This window comes from Bison bison, unplaced genomic scaffold, assembly GCF_000754665.1.
Source record: "Bison bison bison isolate TAMUID 2011002044 unplaced genomic scaffold, Bison_UMD1.0 scf7180017864461, whole genome shotgun sequence".
Taxonomy (NCBI): Eukaryota; Metazoa; Chordata; class Mammalia; order Artiodactyla; family Bovidae; genus Bison; species Bison bison.
In genome coordinates this window covers 9,067,822-9,091,591 of record NW_011495023.1, presented here as the reverse complement: position 1 = coordinate 9,091,591, position 23,770 = coordinate 9,067,822, and the positions used below count along the sequence as shown (strand labels likewise).

The following is a 23,770-nucleotide window of genomic DNA, read 5'->3' as shown; positions in this document are numbered from 1 at the left end:
TCATGCACTGGAGAAGGAAATGGCAACCCACTCCAGTGTTCTTGCCTGGAGAATCCCAGGGACAGGGGAGCCTGGTAGGCTGCCGTCTCTGGGGTTGCATAGAATCGGACACGACTGAAGCGACTTAGTAGTAGTAGTAGTAGTAGTAGTAAGCAATTTCATAGAGGGTGATCAGGAAAGGACTCTCTGATAAGGTGACATCTGATGGGAGACCTGAAGAAGGGGAGGAGGGAGCCAGGCAGATCTTGCAGGGAAGGGCAGTCATTCCAGGATGACAGGAGATCCCCATTATGGTCCTAAGATGACAGTGTGTATATTGTGTTCATGGCACAGCAAGAAGGCTATTATGGCTGGAGTGGAGCAAGCAAGGGGCAGAACAGCAAGGGATGAGAGCAGGAGGAAGGAGGGGACAGTGTGACAGACAACATGGAGCTTTGAGACCATGGCAGGGACTTGAACAAGAGAGACACTGGAGGTTTCTGAGTAGCAGAGTGATTCAGTGGAAGTAAAGAGGCCTGTGAAAAGACTGGGCAATAGTGTAAGCAAGCCTGAGTAGCTGAGAACTGGTCAGATTTTGGTCATTTTGGTAGGTCGATCTGGAAGAGTCCACTGAATGGATGTGGGGTGTAAAAGAAAGGAATTAAGAATGTTTCCAAGGTTTTTACCTAAAACAACAAGAAAAATGAGGTTGCCATTTAATGAGATGGGGAAAGCTGCTGAAGGAATATCTTTGGGGGCAGGGTGAGTTAAAAGATTTTGGTTTCAATTGTGCTAAGTTTGGGATACTAGATATTCAAGAGGAGATACTGAATAGGCAGTTGGATATATAAGCCCTGATCTCAGGGTATTCTCAGTTTGAGAGTTTTAGGTAAATAGATGATATTTAAGATATACAAAGGATGAGACTCTCCATTGTTGACAGGTCAGGCAAATGAAAAGAAATCAGCCATGGGGAATGAGAAGGAGCAGCCAGTGAGTGAGTGGGCAAACCAAGAGAAGTACTTACTGTCCTGGAAGACAGTGAAGAAAATGTTTGAAGAAAGAACATCACATGCTACTTATAGGGTGAGATAAGGATTGAGAATCATCTCCAGATAGGATGATCTTGGCAGGGACAGTTTCCATGAAGTGATGGGAATGGAAACCTGAGTGTGGTAGCCCAAGAAAGGGTGGGGAGAGATGACCTAGAGGAGGCAGGATCACACTCATCTATTACTCTTCTGCTGTAATGAAGACCAGGAACACTGGTGCTCTGGAAAGTCAAGGTGGACTTCCAGATTGAGTCAAGGGTGCTTTTTAGGATGCATCCAATTACACCATGTTCACAGACTGTCAGAAATGATTCTGTAAAGGGAACAGACATTCAAGGTGTAGAAGAGAGAGGGGACAGTTGCAGGACAATGCTCTGGTGAACACGGAAGGACTAGGATTCAGTGCACAAACGGAAGGTTTGGTCTTAGCCAGGAGTACAGACACGCGTCCGGCTAATCACTGGCTACCTGCCACCTGCTTCCATTTATTAAAATTCACAAGATACTCAACTCTTCATGGCTGTTGTCCCTGATACCCAGACCTGCTCATACCTTCCTGGTGTACTAATGCTAATATTTGGGATGTATATGTTCAAAATATATATAAATAGATGTAATAAATTATCAGAATAATGTAATAATATTTACACATAAATATGCACTGAAGTGAAGTGAAGTCACTCAGTCATGTCTGACTCTGTGACCCTGTGGACTGTGTCCATGGGATTTTCCAGGCAAGAGTACAGGAGTGGGTTGCCATTTCCTTCTCCAGGGGACCTTCCCCACCAAGGGATCGAACCCAGGTCTCCTGCATTGTAGGCAGATGCTTTACCATCTGAGCCACCAGGGGAGTCTAAAGATGTACTATATATTGCTATATATTGGAGAAGAAAATGGCATCCCACTCCAGTACTGCCTGGAGAATTCAATGGACAGGGTGGCCTGGTGGGCTGCAGTCCATGAGGGTCACAAAGAATTGGACATGACTGAGCAACTAACACACACACATATTTCTATACAGTATAAATATATAAAAGATGTAATATATTTGTTTATAAAATAATAATTTAAGATATATAAGATGTATAAAATATTCCAACAGATAGTTTGGCCTGAAGCTTCTCTAATTGTCCCCAAAGATCCTTTAGAGCTGTTTTTCTGTTTTGTTTTTTATTTTAAAGCCAAGATCCTATCAAGGTTGATCTACTGTACTTTCTGGTTTATCCCTTTAATCTTCCTTAGTTTAGAAATATGCCACCTTGGAGTTGCCTGTCAGCATGGTTAAATCAGTATACTTTCTCTCTAGAGCCCAGCTCCTCATATATGAACATAAGGATGTTCTATCTGTATCTTACACACCCCTGCATTCATTGCATCTCCTTCCTCTAGCACCCAGTGTGGGTGCCTAAAGTCAACTCTAAACACACAAATGCCTGTGCTCAAATTTCAATTCCATTACTTATTATCTAGGTGACTATATGCAGTATGAAACTTTGGAGGCTTAGCCTCCTCACTTATAAAAAAGGACAGTGAGAGTAACTCCCCCATCCCAACCCCCGCCCTGCCCCAGCTCCTGGGAAGAGTAAATGAGATCAGAGCAAAGACAAGATAAGAGCGCAACGAGCACTCCAGTGATGCGGACTTCCAGCTTTTAGTCTAGTGAACGCTGACTCCACACCCTTAGATGCCACTGGAATGCCAGGATAGAACAGGTTCACAGCAAATGCGTGTCTGCTGCTGGGGGAGGGGAGAACACACTGGAGAGGAGGCAGACTGGCCTGTCAAAATGGGAAGCAGCTAAGTCAGTGAGAAGCCAACTGAGCTGGGATTGAAAGCGCTTGGATTTTAGTTCACACACGCTATTTGGGACTTTGGGCACATCCTTTAATCTCTTGGGCACTTGGTGTACTCCCGTATAGAGCTCTGTGGTTGGACCAGAGCATCTCTAAGCTCCAACCTGTTAACAGTTCTCAGCTCTGAGATGGAAGAATACCTCTTCTTTTGGAGATAAGGGGCAGAAGTCATAGTTCAGGTTGGTTCTGGACAAGCAAATAAAGAGAATGACGGCCACCATTTATTGAACAACTCCCCGGCACCATGTCTGGCATTAATCACATCCGCATTCATCATTTCATTTCGTCTCTCCAACAACAGGGAGAAGCAATTAGTAAATCCTTTTGCAGATGTGGAAACGGAAGCTTAGAGAGGCCCAGTAACACGAGCAAGGTTACTCAGTAACTCACTGGAAAAGACTCTGATGCTGGGAGGGATTGGGGGCAAGAGGAGAAGGGGACGACAGAGGATGAGATGGCTGGATGGCATCACTGACTTGATGGACCTGAGTCTGAGTGAACTCCGGGAGATGGTGATGGACAGGGAGGCCTGGCATGCTGCGATCCATGGGGTTGCAAAGAGTCAGACACGACTGAACGACTGAACTGAACTGAACTGAACTGAACTGAAGTAGCAGAATTGGGACCCAAATCTAAGACTCTAAAGCCTCTTCTTTTAACCACACGTCACACTGTCAAAGAGGTGGGTGAGGCGTCTGAGTGCCCTGGGCCAACAGGATGTTCAGTTAGAATGTTGGAAAAACAGCTTTATATTGCCTGGTGTTGTTCCCGTTTTTCATATACCACATGTCCACCTTATTATGTGCCCTCAATTTCAAAACTTTACTAAGAATTTTTTGGGGAAAGAAAAAAAGATTCCCCAAATTCTAAGTAAGCTACAAATGGTTTAAGTTAAATATCAAAGCTGGTGGCAAAGTGAAAATCATATCCAAAATACACATTTCTGTATGAAATTTTCTCCCCAATATTTTTTTTTGGTCTGACATCATCAATTCTGAGAAATTACATAGCATCATTGAGAAACCAATAAGTAAATAAAATCACATTGGTTAGAGCGTAAACATAGGTTGTGGCTACTATTGAAGACAGGTACTGCTTACAGTTAGTATGACCATATCATTTATCATCGAAACCGAGGTATTTTAAAAGGAGATTCTATTGATGATTACACCAAGAAAACAAGTAAACACTGAGATTGTGCAGAAAAACTGGGATATCTGATTACCTACCATAATCCTTGATTTTACTTTTAAACAACGTATCAATCACAAGATGCAATATTCAGTAAGGACACTGTCATTAAGCTAGCAAGCTTAATCGCTTCAGTCATATTCAACTCTTTGTGATCGCATGGACTGTAGCCTGATTAGTCCATACATAAATGAAAGTGCTCTAGAAATGGAATGGTGAGTATAACATCCAAAATGCTGTACTTTTAACATATATTTATTACCTTTCATCAGCTTTGAAACATTGGTTCTGGAGTTCTTGCTGTTGTCTTCGTTCTCTTAAACTAGGGTTGTGGTCCTTTGGTCCAGGATGACTGGGCAAAAACTCCTTATAATAGAAATCCTCCAGATCTAATAATTTCCCCTGACTGCAAATGACCAAACACACCATAGAATCAGGCTGTCTACTCACCGAAACTTGTAAGACACTCGGTTTCTTCATTTAAAGCATTAATATTTACAGTAATTGAGTCCCACATGCATGCTAATAGGAATGAGAGCAGTCTTGCGTTGTGCAAAAAACAGTACATACCATAAGTTAAAAAGAAAAACCACTCACCTCTGACCTTTAGGAGAGTATTTAGCTGCTGGAAATGCTTTTCCAACTTCTACCACATCCAACTTGGCACAAAACTAGCAGCTACTAGATAGTTGGTGATTATAAATACTCATTTGGCCACAGCTCACAAGTGACCCTTGGGCCACTATGAGGAAAGCTGACCTTTATGTCCCGGCACAACCATTTCCCAAATTTATCCATCAGCCCATAGATGCACACAGGGCATCATGATCTTACCTGACTTCCTTCACAGGCAACCCCTGTCCTTCCCTATCGCCTGCTCTTTGGGGGGTTAATTTCTGTACTAGATTTTAATTCCTGCATGTGACACACAGGCAGGGGTGTGTCCCCAACCATTCTCATTCGTGGATCTACTCAAGCTATGCTTCTGGTTCCCAGGTGCTCTGTGATCTGATGGGACTTCATCCGAGGTCAAGAGGTAACGGTCTGGAAAACTACCAGGTGTTACAGTCCTTTGGGGAAAAGCTCTTTTCAAGTTAAGATAACCAATTTGCAAACACATTTTCAGAATGCCACCAATTCATAAATAGGGAACTCTGTGTCCACTCATGCTTCTCAGAAGAACTCTCAATTGTTTTGAGCACTGTCTGGAAATTAGTTGATTGAAATAGTGGGATGATATTAAAAGCATGGACTGAAATGTTACAGGGAAAGGGAAATAGTTTGAATTGAAGTGGCCCACACACACAGGTGTCAGAAACCTCATCTTCCTGACAAATCCATACCATTATATTAATAAAATGTAAGATTTAGCTCGTGTTGAAGAACAAAGAAGTACAAAGGAGTCTGGGGAAAGAAAGCTCATGAACATGAGCATGTTCAAATAGCTCAATCAAAACCATATTAATGGGACAAGAAAGGACAATTCTGTATTGGATGGTACAATTTATTCAAAACTGTCTTGAGTCCGCAGTATATATACCATGCACTGCGTTTCTGCTTGTGATCAGTCCCTAAGTTGTGTCTGAGTCTTTGCGACCCCATGGACTGTAGTCCGCCAGGCTCCTCTGTCCATGAGATTTCCCAGGTAAGAATATTGGAGTGGGTTGCCATTCCCTTTTCCAGGGGGGTCTTTCCCAACCCAGGGATCAAATCTGTGCCTCTTGCATTGGTAGATGGATGAGCCACCTGCTGGGTTTAGCTCAATATATATTTCCAATAGGCAAGATCTTATAGATTACATATAAACTCCATATTTTAAAATTTATTGACAGCACACCACTTTCCAAATCTATGCATATAAAATAGGTGGCCTTTAAACATAATTTGAACATATAGATTTATATTCTGGTTTGATGAGTTATTAAAATTTAAAAACAATAATTACCTATCTTTCCTTGGTCTTCGTTTTTCTTCTTGGATTGATTTCTAAAGGGAATAGAATAATTAAAAATAATCTATATAATATTATGATCTTAATATAATTAATGGATATATTACTATAGTATTAACATATAAAATTATATTTCACTGGGTTTTAGCTCAATATATTTGAACTTTTATATTTACATGTTGAAAAGAGTATATATGTCTTTTAGGCTAAGGAAACAAATACTGCAAACAAGCTGAAGATATTATAATTGTGGAAACACTAATGCAAGCATCAAGTTGACTGACACCCTAAAAATGCAAGATAATAAAAATGGCAATTATTAATAATAATGGTTTGTCAATATGAAGGGTTTTCCCATTATCTTTATAGATACACTGAATCACCTTTTTCTCATCGTTTATCATTTTAATACCCTAAAATGTTAGATGAGTCAAAAAGTTCATAGTTTGCTTTCTTCTTATTGGTTGGTATTATAGCCAGTGGATGAGGTAGAAGTGAATGCTTACCTGCATCAAGTCTGGGAGTGGATCATTCTGAAAATAACAATGTAAGGGGCAGGATACCAAAGACATTCCTGTCCTCCTTAACATTTCCTGTTAACTTCATGTTCCTGACCCAGAGCCCTAGGCTAGGAGATGCTTACAAACAATGATGTACCAGCTGAGGTACAACGGCCCCCAGCAGTTCAGCTAATGATCCCCTGGGACCAGGGTGGTGTTCCTGCTTTAATCTGAGAGGTCCTGCCTCCTTGATCCATTATCTGAAAAAGTGTCTCTCTTATTCTTGATAACAATTTTCTATAATCTGAAGAGATGCTGAATGATGCTGAGTAACAGAGATCCTCTTTCTACAGCCAAGAATCAAATACTGCTCTGCCCTGGCAAGGACCACATTTTCTTCTGGATCAGTATTTCTGTCTGGGAGATGCTATGTACAAGTTGGTTCTCAATTACTGAATTCTTAAAGGAAGAAATATTGTCTGCACTTTTTTTTCACTCTCATCTGTGCTAGAATACTCTTATGAAATGTAATTCTGTGGTATATTTTTCCCAAAATTATTTAAAATGGCTTATAATAGAAGCAATTATGTAGTCAAAGGAATAAAATAGGAGCTGTAAATAAGGAACAAAGGCAGAGAAATATGAACTTTAAGACAGAGCTTTACATTTAATTGTCTCTTAGTTTCCTAGGCTCTAGGGCTAAAGTTAGGGATGTATGTGATGGCATTCTTCATCATGAAGAAGGATACTGTATGACCTAGAAGAGGATTTAATATGCATTTTATCACTGAGGGCTTTATATTAGGGGCACTTACACACTCATCTCAGAGATATTGCAGGTTTGGTTCCTGGCCACTGCAATAAAGCGAGTATCACAATAAAGCATGTCACACAATTTTTTTTTTTTTTTTTGGTTTCCTGGTGCATAAAAGTTACATTTACATGGGACTTCTCTGGCAGTACGGTGGTTAAGACTCTGCACTTTCAATGCAAGAGTGAGATCCCTGGTTGGGGAACTAAGATCCCACATGCTGTGTGGTATGGCCGGTTTATGCTATGCGCATGAGTGCTAAGTCGCTTCAGTCGTGCCGGACTCCATGCGACCCCGTGAACTGTAGTCTTCCAGGCTCCTCTGTCCACGGGGATTCTCCAGGCGAGATACTGGAGTGGGTTGCCATCCCTCATTCCAAGGGATCTTCTCGACCCAGGGATTGAATCCACATCTCTCTTGCATTGGCAGGAGAGTTCTTTACCACTAACACCACCAGGGAAGCCCAGTTTATACTACACTATAGTCTATTATCAGAGAAGGCAATAGTCTATTATAAAGTGCGCAATAGCATTATGCCTAAAAAATGCATACCTTAATTTAAAAATTTAAACATATTTTATTGCTAAAAATGCCATTAAAATGCTGGTAGAGGGTCCGAAATATTTCAAAAATTACCAAAATGGGACACAGAGACAGGAAGTGAGCAAACTGTGTTGGGGAAATGGTGCAAATAGACTTTCTGAATGGTTTCCACAAAACTTCCAACTTGTTAAAAAAAAAAAAAGCAGTACCCGTGAAGCACAATAAAATGAGGCATGTTTGAATTGCTAAGACCAATGATGTCTTGAATTAGGCTTTTTAAATTATATTTTAATTTTTATTTATTATTTATATTTTGGTCACACTGCATGACCCACAGTATCTTAGCTCCCTGACCACAGATTGAACCCATGCTCCCTGCATTAGAAGTATGGCATGTTAACTACTGGACCACAGGAAGTCCTCAATTAAAGTTTTGATATGACAAATTGCAAACCTGAAATTTAAAATGCAAATAAAGAACCAAATGTCCTGTGGCAGGTTCTTGCCAAACCAGAGTAAAGAAGAAAGACAAGGAAACAGAGATGACTTAAGTATGAGATCTGGTGAGGATGTATTCTGAGGAAGCTTTTGAAAGAACAGAGGTCTGAGTTCAGCAGACTCTGAAGAAACCCTTCCTCGGTCACTGACTCTTATACCTTCTCCTTCCCGTGTAACATAAAGAAATTTGCTTTATGGTAAAACTTGAAAATTCGCCTCCATTACAATATGATGGACACACTCTTACTTTTCTTTTGGAAATACATGAATGCATTATGTACTCAGAGGTCTTCACAAAGATTAAGACAGTAGCCAAAATGCAGACATTAAAATAAGCGACCTGGGAGTGATCAAACCACCTGCTGCTATGTTCGGGGAAGACTCCAGAAAAATAATGGGACCAGAAGGGGCCTGTGATGGGACTGTGTCCATCACTCACTTTTTGAGGAAGCTGTTGGCCCTGAGTCATTTTGCTGATGGCTGCACAATTTCTGGACGTTAGAGCAGACACCAGACCCCGTGACAACAGAGCAAAGTATTCAGCTAACATTATCTCCTCAAAGCCACGATTCTCAGCCTCAGTTTACTCTTATTTTGGACAGGACAACAGCAACATTTCCCAGATGTAGGAGGTTAAGAGAATCCCATCACAGAAGAGAGCTGGTATTGGTATGAAGGCAGCTAGAATGACCACAGTCAATGGCGATATCCAAGGAGAAAAAAAGCTGTATCAATCGTCAAGACACCTGTCAGCACAGCTGCTCATGTCAAGCATGCACGAGGGGTGTCATGTCCACAGTCTGGCAGCGCTGAGAATCTTGTCTAAATATGTCCTGTTTTTTTTTAGCAAATAGGCTCATGATGAGCAACAACAGGGCTATAAGAAGAAGCAAAGTCTCTGTCTTCCTGGAGCTTCTAGTCCACAGGGGAGAGTCAGACAGGAAACACGCAGATACATATTTATACCTGCTATGAAGAAATATGAAGCTGGGCCAGGCAAATACAGAAGCAGCTGCTGCTTTAGATACGATTGTCAGGCAGCTTCTTTGATAAGCACAGATGTGAATAAAGTACAAACATTTTTGCTGACTACAGTGGTCTGGGTCATGAAGAGAAGGCTTAAAATATGCAGCATATTTTAGAATGATGTTTATGAAAACCATTTAAAAGTACAGAATGTGTTTTAATGTTTAAAGGGGATGGGGCTCCATCACAGCTTAAATTTCACTTAATGTGTAACCTCCCCCAATCCAGGTAAAGGCCAGATAAATATGAACCCATGGTGTGTTTTTACTTATAATAATATACTAGTTTTCTATGTTTTATGTTTCACTGCAGCCACAGATTTCAAGAGACAGGGCTATAAAACAGATTCCAGTCACTGATAATTTAAGATGTACAAAAACACTTTATATTAATTTTAAAAATAATAGTATGATGACAAAGTAATCTTCTTGGGAGTTGGGACTCACTTGTGAATCAGCTATATATATTTAATTTATATACTGATTTACAACATTGAAAATCAACTATATTTCAATTAAAAGTTGTATTTTGAAAATAAATGAAAAAATAAAGTAAAATTGTGGTGATGGTTGTACAACTCTGCATTTACACTGAAAAACATTTAATTGTATACCTTAGATGGGTGAATTGTATGGCATGTGACTTACATCTCAATAAAACTCTGTGCCTGCATATGCATGTGTGTGTGTGGACCTATAGTACTTAGGTCTCTCTCTATGTGTATATGTGTATCCATAGTATGTAGGTGTACGTATGCACACACACACACACACACACACACATATACATGTGTGGGTGCCTTTGTCCATCACATAGAATATGTAAAATGAACACTAGGCATTTTGATATTTGAGTTTGGAGAGAGGGGGAGGTCTGAGCCAGAGACCAAGATTCAGGAATTGGTAGAAACTGAGGTCATGGCAGCTGATGAGAATGTCTGAAGGTAATGGGATGATAAGAGAATCTAAGATTGAATCCTAGGCAACACCAAGGGGAACAGGACCCTTCCAAAGAAACTGGAGAGAAACCACCAGAGAGAAGGAAGAGGACTAGGAGACGGCTGATCTGGAAGTCAAGCTTCATTTGATGCTGGGGAGATAGGAGAAAATTCCAACTCATGGGAAACCTTCTCTGGGTTCTTTGGGACATGGAGGATTGTTGCTCTCTCAACCATGCAGGTGGAAGGGGGTAAGTATTCCAAATAGAAGGACCAGCAGAAGCAAAAGACTTAGGGGCATGGAGGCTGTGCACCGGCAGAGATGCCAGTAGGTAACTCTGGTCAGTGGGGCTGGGAGGAAGAGCTGTCCCTGGCCCAACAAGGAAGGCGTATGGATTTGATGCAGGAGTGGCCAAGCTATTAAAGGCACTACGCAGGGCGAGACGGACTACAGAAGCTGAGATTAGAAGCAATTAGGTAGGGTCTGAACTATCCAGGTGAGGAATGAGATAGTCTGGAATAAAGTAGTTGCCAAGGTAGTCAGAGGAGGAAGATGAATCAGAGCCAGCCTTTGTGGGGAGAAGACACGCTTTTGAGTGACTGATCTGATGTTGGGTTTGAGACAGCAGGCAAGACTCAGGCTGCCTCCCACTTTCCTGGTGTAGGTAACCAGGTGGATGATGGTGGATTAATGGAAGAACAGGAACCTGAGAGGGAGGACAGGCCAGCGAGGGTGATGCCAAGAGCTCCCAGGCTGCTCACTATGACTCAACAGATGTGGAGTCAGAAGACCTGAGGACAGCAAATGGCCCTCAGGGCTCAGAAGTGCCTCATCCACGTCTCAGAATCCTGATTCTGGAGACACGGATGTCACCCTTCAGGCTCTTTCTAGAATTCGATCTCACAATGCTTGTGAACACAGGTCACTCTGGACCTAGAATTTAAAAGGTCCTCGATAAGTATCTCCTTCTCCCTCTCCCTTCCTTGGAGACTCACCCTTTCACACTAAGGTCCCTCTCTGGAGAGCTCCTGCTGTGATGCCCTTCTCTATCTGAGTTGATATTTGCATATAGGTTCAGATTCAAGGACTAGCTGAGAAAACTCTTGGGAGGCCATAGGCCTGTGGGGGAGGAGTGGACCCTGAGGAAGAGAGGCTAGAGAACAGGCAAGTGTCCAGGTCATCAGTCAGGGAGGGGCCAGGAAGGAGAAGCCAATGAGTGTCTCCTTCAAAGAGCCCTCCCTCTTGACGGGACTGTGTGGTCAGTTTCCTTACTGGCCATTAGAGGAGACACTACAGCTCCCATTTGATAAAAGATCAAGCCAGTAGTGGCTCAAAAGGTAAAGAATCTGCCTGTAATGCAGGAGACGCAGGTTCAATCCCTGGGTGGGGAAGATGCTCTGGAGAAGGGAATAGCTACCCACTTCAGTTTTCTTGCCTGGAGCATTCCAAGGACAAAGGAGCCTGGCAGGCTACAGTCTATGAGGTCGCAAAGAGATGGACATGAACGACTAAGCACCTAACACACACACTTACATGAAGCAGAGAATAGTATGTGGAGTCTTCAGAGTTATTTAGTGTTTTGGGTTTTCGGGGCCGCCTTGGGGGTCTCAATATTTTTGGCTCCTCTCCTTTTGAGATACCTACAAGAAAGGTGATCATAAATAAGGACTCCATTACCAAAGGTATTATTAAGCAAGGTTTTCCTTTAGGGTTAAAGAACAAATTATATACATACAACTGGGGCTAAAACTGGAAGAAAGAAGAAATTCCTTTGTTGTTCCCACCAACCCGTATCATAATCCTCACCACATGCTTCCCTCCAATTGTCTGATGGTCTAGAACCATGAGAAATAAGGGGAAGAGGAAGAAAAGAATTGCACAGTTTGGTAACATGGAATAGCAGCTCAGAGGATGAGTGGGCAGGAAGGAGAAAAACTGCCATAAAATCTTAGAAAAGGAGGATAATGCTCACAGAATCCCCTGTTGCTGGCCTTATACAGTGACCCACCTATCCATCCACTCATCTACCCATCCACCCATCCATCCATCCACACACTGCATGATCCTCAGTCTAAAGCACCACTTCATATTATGGCCCAAACCAAGGGACTGCTAGTCTGCAGGCAGGCCTCTTTTCTAAAAGTCTAACCTAGTCTTTCACCAATATTTAGAATCTAAACTATTAGGATGTTCAGATTGGACTTTGAAAATGCTGGCAAAGAAAGAATCAAGTTTGTCCTCCTTCCCTTGTTCTTTCACAGAGCCAAGTTCTCAAATCTGTAGCAACATCATCAGATGTTGCTGATGATCTTCACACTTGGCAGTCAGTGCTCCACACTTGGCAGTCAGTGCTCCTTACAAATGGCTTTTTATGCACAGAGCTAATAGGCCTCTTGGGGCTTCCCTGGTGGCTCAGATGGTAAAGAATCTGCCTATAATGTTGAAGGCCTGGGTTTGATCCCTAGGTCGGGAAGATCCCCTACAGAAGAGAATGGCTACCCACTCCAGTATTCTTGCCTGGAGAATCCCATGGACAGAGGAGCCTGGTGGGCTACAGTCCATGGGGTTGCAAAGAGTTGGACAGGACCGAGTGACTAACAATAGGCCTCTAACAAAGAATTTCTATTTTTCATGATTCTTGATCTCCATCCCTGAGCACATCTGTGCAGGAATGTCTGCACAAAAAATATTTCAAAGTTGGGCAAGGAGTGGGGTACGGGTGCTTAGTTGGGGAATGGCCTATATTCAACAGATATCTGAGCCCACATTTTCTAGTGGGACTTTAAGGGCATCAGTAGATCATTACTGCATATAGTAATGGGGCAACAATAATTCCTAATCCTCAGAGGTAGAAATACACAGAGAAACCAAATTGTTCCAAATCTTTCTAATCAAATCAAGTCAAATCTAATCAAATCAAAGAATATCTCATACTTATATGTGTAAGCAGCCATGACTGCCAGCATAAAACAACTCTAACCAGGATGGAGACTCACAGATGGCTAACTTCCTAGTCCCAGCCCCAGCCCACTGTGTGAATAAACTTATCACAAGAGCATTCACATCCTAATGTTATCCACCTCTTTCATTTTTAAATGTATGGGAAATTGCTGGATGACAAAGATCAGCTAGTTGGGAGTATGTCATCGTGGTGTAAGGCGTGGAACAACGTGGACCAGAGAAAAGCAAGACAATCATTCATTACTGTTATTTTTGGAATAAAACAAAAGAAAATGAGATCTTGATACATGAGATCACATTTATAGACACCAGAGAGAAAATTTTAAAAGTAATGAATTCAAAAGAATCCTGGAATGTATAGGATGGTCACATTTACATAAAATTATAAACATGCATGAGGGAATGTGCATATTACAGATATAACCTCAACAGGTGTTGAATTTTCAGAACTTCTGATTAATTCTTATATCTTGCAGAATTAACTTTTTTCTTCACCAAGATAATGTGAAGCTTGGGCTGAATAATCTTAAGAGGTGTCTCCCCTTCAGCTATGACCATATAATGTGGGCAGCCAGTAGGTGAAAACTATTGAGGAATGTACTCAATAGAGTATGATCATTCAGATTAAACCTCCCCAGAATATTTCATATTTTTTTGCCCATAAGGTTATCAGCATACAAATATTTCAGAAAGGCACAAGTTTATTTTGCCTTCTAAATTTTTGTTCCTTTGGGGGTGTACAAACATTGCCTGCCAACATCATCCTAACTCCTTCATTATAAAAGTGACATAAACATTTATAATCACAAATTACCAGCAACACATCAATGTTGTCAGTAGAACAATTAGGTTTGTGACCATTTTGTGTGACGTGCATGATACATATTAGCTCTTAAAGGTTGTTGCTATATTAAATAGCCAGAAGGTAAAACACTTATTTATATTGTAGTTCTGCTAATAATTTCATTAAGTGTTTGAGTCTGTCAGAAATGCACATTTAGAAAATAATGAAAGGACAAATCTCAACATTTTGCATTCAGAAGGCAGAAGACAGACTTAAAACTCAATACCAATATTTGCTCTAGCAAATTAAATTTCAGCATTATTCTCATTTCATGATAATTATACTATTTTACTTAAGTAAACATGCAGAATATAATTTGCCAAAGTATCACAGGTCTAAATCAGGTATTAGCAGCATAGAAATGCATTGATGTTACTGTTTCTTCCTTAAGAAATCTGTTTGTCAGTTTTGGTAAATTTCTATTCACAAATGGACAGTCTGTGAACTTGAAGCAATATAAGGACCCAGAGGAAATCTTAGAAGGGAGGAATGCTCGTGGCTATGTGTTAAAGGCAGGATTCACCATAGTTTGGGTTGCAACCTGCCTTCAGTAAGCTGCTCTGTCTGCCTTTCACCTTGTCTGCCCTTCAGCCAGGATAGGTCGCTTGGAGAGAACTGGGTGCAGATTCCAAGCTTGTGTGGATGATTCAGTCCCTCTGTGCTCCTCTCTGCCTTGCACTGCCTCAGGCTCTGAGTCCCCAGAGATATTTTAACTTCTCATGCTTGTTATAGATCCGACCACTTGTTTTCCTTCCTTCCTTCTTTGGTGTTTTCCTGAGGTGATGCGTTACAAAGGCAGGTGCCTCTGCTCAAAGTATCCAGAGCACTTCAGGTGTGCCTTAGTGTTCAGTGGATCTGTCTCCAAGCTCCCTGTGACCTCCTCAGAAGGCAGCTGCCAGCCCCACCCCCATTTGAACCTGCTCAACAATTACTTTGGCTCTTCCTTTTCTTTTTTCTTTTTTTCCCCTTTGATGTGGACCCTTTAAAAAGTCTTCTGAATTTGTTACAATATTGCTCCTGCTTTATGTTTTGGTTTTTTGGCTACAAGGCATATGAGATCTTGACTTCCCAATCAGGGATCGAATTTGCCACCCTCTGCATGGGGAGGCGAAGCCTTAATCACTGGACTGCCAGAGAAGTCCGCCTTTGGCTCTTTTTTCCATCAGCTGACCACCGATGCCCTAGAGCCAAGTCAGATCTGTCCTCCTATAGCTCATGGGCTTTGAGCTCTCTGTCCCCTCAGATTTGAGAACTCTGCATCAGGACCTCAAAAAGTGAGCATTTAGCTTTTCAGTTACAGTCTTAGGTTTGGGGAAGAGGCTGCTCCCAGCCTAGCCCTCACATTCTCTTCTAAACTAAGGTCACGGGAGAAACAGAGGAGAATGAAGCGGCTTTGCTGGTGTGGTGAGACCCACAGACGTCCCCTCCGGACCACCACCTGTCTCTTGGAAGTGCTCACTACCTATCGGTCATTTACTCCCATCTCCTCTGTTGGGCAGAGGTCATGAATTAGAACCCTCAGAGGCTCGTTAGTTTTGTTCTGGTCCGTGGAGTTAGGTTCTCCCTCACTTCCAGCCATCCTGCATACATACAGGAGCACACCCCACCAGAAACACAGGGGGAGCGCACACAATGATGCTAAGGGTGGCTGAAGACTGCCACCTGTGCTGAGTCTTACGCTGAGCCATGAGCATGCATCCTGTGTATAAACATCCACGGGACTAAGAAGATAGTCACATAACAAAAATACATGCTTTCCTGGCTGAAGAATAAGGAAAACACAGGGGTGGCATTTAAAAGACCCCCAATAACTTCTTGCTTTTTTTTTTCAAGATGATATTGGTCTTAATCTACCAGAAAAAATATTTGAGTATATAGCCTGAGGTGAAAACCTACATTAATTTTTTTTCCTAAGAGCCAAATTTTAGAAAATTATTTATTGATTGTCAGTCATTTTCTCCAATTGGCCTTTAAAAAAACACAGAATTCAGTTCAGTTCAGTTGTTCAGTCATGTCCGACTCTTTGCGACCCCATGAACCACAGCACTCCAGGCCTCTCTGTCCATCACCAACTCCCGGAGTCCACCCAAACCCATGTCCATTGAGTAGGTGATGCCATCCAACCATCTCACCCTCTGTCGTCCGCTTCTCCTCCGGCCCTCAATCTTTCCCAGCAACAGGGTCTTTTCAAATGAGTCAGTTCTTTGCATCAGGTGGCCAAAGTACTGGAGTTTCAGCTTGAACATCAGTCCTACCAATGAACACCCAGGACTGATCTCCTTTAGGATGGACTGGTTGGATCTCCTTGCAGTCCAAGGGACTCTGAAGAGTCTTCTCCAACACCACACTTCAAAAGCATCAATTCTTCAGTGCTCAGCTTTCTTTATAGCCCAACTCTCACATCCACACATGACCAATGGAAAAACCATAGCCTTGACTAGACAGATCTTTGTTGACAAAGTAATGTCTCTGCTTTTTAATATGCTATCTAGGTTAGTCATAACTTTACTTCCAAGGAGTAAGCGTCTTTTAATTTCATGGCTACAATCACCATCTGCAGTAATTTTGGAGCCCCAAAAAATAAAGTCTGACACTGTTTCCACTGTTTCCCCATCTATTTGCCATGAAGTGATGGGACCAGATGCCATGATCTTAGTTTTCTGAATGTTGAGCTTTAAGCCAACTTTTCCCCTCTCCTCTTTCACTTTCATTAAGAGGTTCTTTAGTTCTTCTTCACTTTCTGCCACAAGGGGGGTGTCATCTGCATATCTGAGGTTATTAATATTTCTCCCGGCAATCTTGATTCCAGCTTGTGCTTCCTCCAGCCCAGCGTTTCTCATGAGGTACTCTGCATAGAAGTTAAATAAGCAGGGTGACAATATACAGCCTTGACGAACTCCTTTTCCTATTTGGAACCAGTCTGTTGTTCCATGTCCAGTTCTAACTGTTGCTTCCTGACCTGCATACAGGTTTCTCAAGAGGCAGGTCAGGTCGTCTGGTATTCCCATCTCTTTCAGAATTTTCCACAGTTTATTGTGATCCACACAGTCAAAGGCAAAACACAGAATAGAAGAATACTATCTGGTTTTAAATAAGCAACATTTAGCCTTTCTGGTTTCCCCCACCTCCCCGACCTGCTCATACTTTGTAATAATAGGATAGGTGGTTCCTCTCAAGGTAAGGTGAAACACATCAATATTTTTAAAAACCCATTATCCCTTCTGAGGGCTTGTCTGGTCACAGGCATGACCTTAGGAAATGGCAAGCAAGCTTTTGGTGACGCAAGACAGTCTGGCAGCAAAGACGGCCCATTGGAGATGGCATTCTAGTGTTCTCCCACCTGCAGGGGAAGCCCTGTGCAGCCTTCAGGAATGTTACTCAGATTCTTCATTTTATACAGAATGGACTCTGAAGGTCCAAGGTAGGGAGGGATGAAGGGCATCCACCCTACTGCAGAGCAAGCACTTGATCCCCCCTCCACCAGTCTCCTGGCTTCTTGCAGGGGTCCCCAAACTTTTGGGCAGCAGGGACCAGTTTCATGGAAGATGATTTTTCCATGGATGGTGGGGAGAGATGAATGGTTTCAGGATGATTCGAGTGCATTACATTTATTGTGCACTTTATTTCTATTATTATTATTATTACTATTACATCAACTCCACCTCAGATCATCAGGCATTAGAATCTAGAAGCTAGGGACCCCTGCTCCAGAGCTCTGTATTGATGCTCTTGTTAGTGAACCACTTGACATGGGGGAAGATTAAGTGACTTATTTACAGGATTCTCATTCCAATTCTGCAGTCTTGTATCCCATAGCTAGATTAGCTAGCAGTTTGCCAAGGCTCTTTGAAAAATGATTTTTAAGGGCTGTTTATATTCCATATATGAATGTGTCATTACTTATTAATCATTTTCTTATTGCCTAATTTTATTTTTGGCCATGTACATAATTTTTCTCTTTCAGCTCTGATTAGCTCCTTAGGCTACGTTCTTATAAGTGGGTTTACTGGGAGAATGATAGAAACTATTTCAAAGCTTTTCTTTACATATTGCTAAATTGCTTTCTGAAATGTTGAGTCTTTAGACTCACCATTAGTGCTTAAGGATAATTAAACTAGCCCATTCTCATCACTGTCATATATTTTTTCATCTCTGCCATCGTGATGAGTAAAAAACAGTACCTTGTTTTAATTTATATTTTTAATTTCTAGAATGATTCTGTATATGCTTGCTTTCCATTTGCATATGTTCTTCTACAAATAAATCAATGTCTTGTGCCCATTTTTCCATTGAGTTAGTGTTTTTCTTAACAATTTATGAGATCATTCTACATTACATATGGCAACCATTTTTCCATTTGTTCTAAACATTTTATCCAGATTGTCTGTAGCTCTTCAACTTGAAACGATGCTTTCTAATCTCTAGAAGGTTTTAACATTTGCACAGTCTAAATCGACCACTATTTTTCTCTGTAATTCCTTTTATTACTTCTTCTCATGCTTTGTTGGCTCCTAAGTAGAGACTGTGAAATAGTCAGTTCATATTATTTGGTTTCTCTTAATTTATTTCTCACATTTAAATCATTAATATGTCTGGTTAATATTGGGGTATTCTGTATAAGGTAAGACTTTTATTTATTCTCCTCAAATCAGAAAAATTTAAGCATTATCAGAAAATGTAATTTGGTTCAATTCTGATATTTGGGAGTTTATGTACTAGTCCAGTATGTCTAGTTATAAGAAAATTTTTAAAATATACTAGATATTTAAGAAGGTATTTTCTCTATGTGGTATGAAATTATAAATAAACTATGTGAATTTACTTTGTTGACTATATTAATTTATCAAATATGCTATGTAATTTCCCTTTGAATTGATCTCATGTAGCTAAGTAACATGGTGTAAAAATATGTTAAAAAAAAAAAACTGTTTTCAGTGCTGCAGACATGCTTAGTCTTTTTTTTCATGCATTTTTTAATATGAAATTTAACAGGAAGTTAGAGAGAAATACACTGTTCATTGCTTGCTGCTTCCATGGAAGCTCCGTGTCTTCTGTAGTTTAGAACAGATAAAAATTATAGAATGAGAAGACATAATTTGGGTGCAAAAAATTTAGCTGTTTCCATTTAAAGCTTCTAAGTCAACTGTTTTGCCAGAATTAAATCCATTAACTCACCAAAAATCAATAACTCAATATAAACCTATGTTAGGCAAATTGATCTTTTATGTTATCATTTAACATAATTAAAATGATAAACATAAATGATACTCACTGAATTGTAAGGTTGTAAATAAAGTCATTTGTTTTTGGATACTGAAGGTTGTTATGAAAGATTTGGGGAGAATTAGTATTATTTCCTTTTTTTAAAGATTTTTTTATGTAGACCATTTTTAAAGTCCTTTTTGAATTTGTTTCAATCCTGCTTCTGTTTTACCTTTTGGTGTTTCAGCTGCAAGGCATGTGGGATCTTAGCTTTGCAACCAGGGATCGAACGAACACCCCCTGGATTGGAAGGCTAAGTCTTAACCACTGGACCACCAGTGAAGTCCTAGTATTATTTCTAACGAAGGCAGAAGAGTAGCAAATAAGTTTAGGAAGACAAGTGCTCACTGGAGTATGTTGGGTATGAAGCAGTATAACTTCTGATCTCTTTACTTTCTACTCTTAATTTAAAATATTCCTATAAAATATATGAACCAACATTATTTGAGCTACTTGGCCTTCACATGAATGTAAATATATTTACAGATACATGTAAAGATATATTCTTGGATAGTTTGCAAAATGCATTTCCAGGGGCCAGCATTTAAAATGCTAGGCATCCCGAAAAAAATACAAAATCTGTACCATAACACCTGAAAATCTTAGGACTACTACATGAATCTAGATGCCATAAAAACTTAGAAATAAACAGAAGCAACACAGAAGTATTTTCATTCTATCTACTGTGTGTAGGCATGGCAAGGGGCTGCCATGATGCAGAGCTGAATTTACTGGTGGTATTGTGTAAATGAAGCACGGGGATTACGATAGTGCCCTTATTTGTTAACCTTGCAACCCATTAAAAAATTATAGCCTGCTGGACAGTCATAGCCTCTTTGTGAAAAGAGAGAAAGAAAATACGCTTTTGTGTTACCAGGGTATTTTTTCCTACAATTAATCTTTTTCTTCTCTTCACAATGGTCAACACAAATTGCCAGGTGCACCATAATTAAGAAGAAAAACATCTCCCCCCGAAATAGGAGCAACTCTGCACATTACTCAAAGAAATGATGTGATGTCATTGTACACTTCTGAATACAACAGCATAGATTCTGTGGTCAAATGGCCACTCTCCAGTTATATAAATCCTGTACCGTATTTCTCTCAAGGAAAATGCAGGTGCAGTTAAGTCCTATCAAATTCAGTGTATAACCATTTTATCAAAACAAAGACATAAAACAAGCAGTTGGTTGACTATTTTATTTTTAAACTTCATACTTAGTTGATACTTAGGTCCTCAGCTTTCATTTGGACATTATTTACTGGTTTAGTGAATGGGGGCAGAGTGTGACTTAGGTTGATAAGAAGAAAATTTAATAGTGCATCTAGGTCTGTGAATCTGAACCTTCTAGATTCTTACCTTCTACTTAATGTACAGATTTCAACAGAAGAAATAGATATATTTCACTTGTTTGTTCCCTCTTATCAAAATTGTACCTTGATCTCTGCCTCCCACCCTCAACTTCATCCCTTTCTATTTCCTCCTGGTGTCCTAAGCCAAATTCTAGTTAAAGCGTATATAAAGGAGGGAAAAAGAAAAAAAGAATGAAATCAGAAAAGGTAGGAGATATGTGGAATATTCTGGAAAAGTGTGTATCAACATAAAAAAAATGAACTGAAATGAAGGTTCCTGCGAAGATAGAACACAGTCACTTCAAATCTACAGAATAAAGGTAGGCAACTAACAAACAAATCAAGTATCTGGCTTTGCCTGTCCTTTCTGGAAGTTCCAACCCTACCCATTTTTACCTGAGATGCACTGATGAGAAGAAACTCGTCTAGTAATTGGCTTATGAGGATAGACTCCAAAATAAAGAGGCTTCAGTTGCTGTGACAAGATCATTTCATTCAGTTTTTTCTGCAGAATGAAATATTCTTCAGATAGCTTTGAGACCTAAAAAAGAAGGTCAGGCATCCAGTTAAATCAAAGAAAGGCCTTCAGCCATCTCCACAGACACCCTGGGGATCTGATCAATTTCTGATCTGCTCCTTGTGGGGTTCAATGTCCTTCTTCTCCGAGACTCACCCTGACCCTGCAGCAGGTCAGACAGAGTGCTCACTCTACGAAACCTCCTGTTCTGCACACCATCTCACATTTTCCAATCCAAACTGCCAAACCCATCACCCTCCAGAAGTGTTCTCTGCTGGTAACTCCTTTGGAGTCCCTGAGCTCTGTCTTCCCTTCTTAACCATTCTGCTGCCCTGGCTTTTCTTTTACCCTGAGGAACCCGTCTGCTGACTTAGACTGTATTAACTCCCTCCTTTCCTGTCTAGGCTTCTCCACTTGGATTTTTTAAAAACTTTTTATTTTGTGTTGGGGTATAGCTGATTAACAATGTTGTGACCGTTTCAGGTGAACAGCGAAGGGACTCAGCCATACGTGTATATGTATCCATTTTCCCCCAAACTCCCCTCCCATTCAGGCTGCCACATAACATCGAGCAGAGTTCCCTCTGCTGCACAGTATGTCCTTGTTGGTTATCCATTTTAAATGTACCAGAGTGTACATGTCCATCCCAAACTCCCTTACTATCCCTTCCCCTCATCCTTCCCCCAGCAATCATAAGTTCCTTCTCTAAGTCTGTGAGTCTGTTTCTGATTTGTGAGTTCATTTGCATCATTCATTTTTCGACTCCACATATAAGGGATGTCATATGATAGGGCTACTTTCTTCCTCGTTCCATCTGGGCCCCTCTCTCTACCCTGTCTGACAATACAACCTGCTAGGCTGAAGTGGGGCTCCTACTTTCCTGTCTCTACCACTGCTCCCGTGAGCACTGAGTCCATCCCCATGGTATTATCAGGCAGCTCTAGGTAGATGCCCAGCTACTATACATCTCCTGAATGTCTCAGTCCCAGAGCAGGTCAGGGTCCTAATCTCTGCTTTGGTCTTTATAGTGAGCACGTTAATCACAGGAAAGGAAAGGCTGCATGTATATTAAACTCATTATTTCCACGTGCTTAAACCGAAAAGGACAGGAAGAGGATGAATTTATCAATGACTGGTCTATGAATAGCTAGAGATTGGAGATGTTCAGGGCACATCCATAGCAGTCTGGGGGTGTCCACAGGCAGTGGGCTCAGCCACCATCAGACAATAAGTAGAGATTAGAGACTCAGGAGTAATAGGTAATAACCAATTATGAGATTTCTAACCCATTATGCTATTTCTTCTATGATTTCTTACACTATTGACTTCCCTGGTAGTACATACACATTTACAATATGCATTTTAGAGGTCATCTTGTGACGCTCCTTCACTTTACACAGGAGACTGTAAGGGTGCTGACACCTAAAGTGGAGAAGGCCATGGCACCCCACTCCAGCACTCTTGCCTGGGAAATCCCATGGACGGAGGAGCCTGGTGGGCTGCAGTCCATGGGCTCGTGAAGAGTCGGACACGACTGAGCGACTTCACTTCCACTTTTCACTTTTATGCATTGGAGAAGGAAATGGCAACCCACTCCAGTGTTCTTGCCTGGAGAATCCCATGGACGGGGGAGCCTGGTGGGCTGCTGTCTATGGGGTCGCACAGAGTCGGACACGACTGATGTGACTTAGCAGCAGCAGACACCTAAAGGGATCTTCTCAAGTCAAATACCTAGAAAGAGAGAGAGCCTGAAGGGGGCAGGGACAAGGCCGTCCCTGTGATCTCTCTGTAGCACTAATTCATCAGAGTTCCATGTACAGTAAGTCCCCTACATATAAACCTTCAAGTTGTGAACTTTCAAAGACGCAAACGTGCGTTCACATGTCCAATCACACAAGGTCACACGTCTGGCATACACTGTCACGTGCGTGCATCCTCTACCAGTAGCTCTGCTTTTGTGTACTTTACTGTACAGCACTGTGTAGAGTACACCACTGCAGTATCTTTATTTATTGCCTGTTCACTCGATGCCAGCCCCTGTAGGCCAGCTGTCGTATGGTACTACTCTACTTTTCAAGGTACTGTACTGTAAGATTAAAAAAAATTTTTTTTTGTTTTATATATTATTTGTGTGAAAAGTATTGTAAACCTGTGACATTACAATATATATAGCTGATTGCATTAGTTGGTACTTAGGCTAACTCTGTTGAACTTAGGAACAAACTGGACTTATGAACACACACTTGGAACGGAACTCCTTTGTATCTGGGGGACTTACTGTAGACTCAGAAGTTCTATCGCCCTTTTTACAAACAGCTGAAACACACCTACGAACAGCATGAGATATTCTTCAAGAGGGAATTTTCCTTTGTGATTTTTCTTTATGGTTCCTCACTGTTGTTATGATAGAACATGCAGATGTTCATCTTCACTGCACTTGTGTTCAGTAATGGTACTCACCTGATTCTGGTGCATAATTATGTCTTCTTAA

The 23,770-nt window shown here is 41.0% G+C and overlaps 1 protein-coding gene across 1 annotated transcript in view; it reads right to left on the bottom strand.

Annotated features, from left to right (window-relative positions):
* MYO3A (myosin IIIA) overlaps nt 1-23,770 on the bottom strand; it is a 158,207-nt gene that overhangs the window by 1,260 nt on the left and 133,177 nt on the right. The window contains exons 29-32 of the mRNA XM_010860064.1: nt 21,159-21,303; nt 11,876-11,982; nt 6,021-6,061; nt 4,338-4,481 (exon numbers count right to left, since the gene is read on the bottom strand). Coding sequence (XP_010858366.1) covers nt 4,338-4,481; nt 6,021-6,061; nt 11,876-11,982; nt 21,159-21,303 — 437 coding nt within the window. The remainder of the gene's footprint in view (nt 1-4,337; nt 4,482-6,020; nt 6,062-11,875; nt 11,983-21,158; nt 21,304-23,770) is intronic.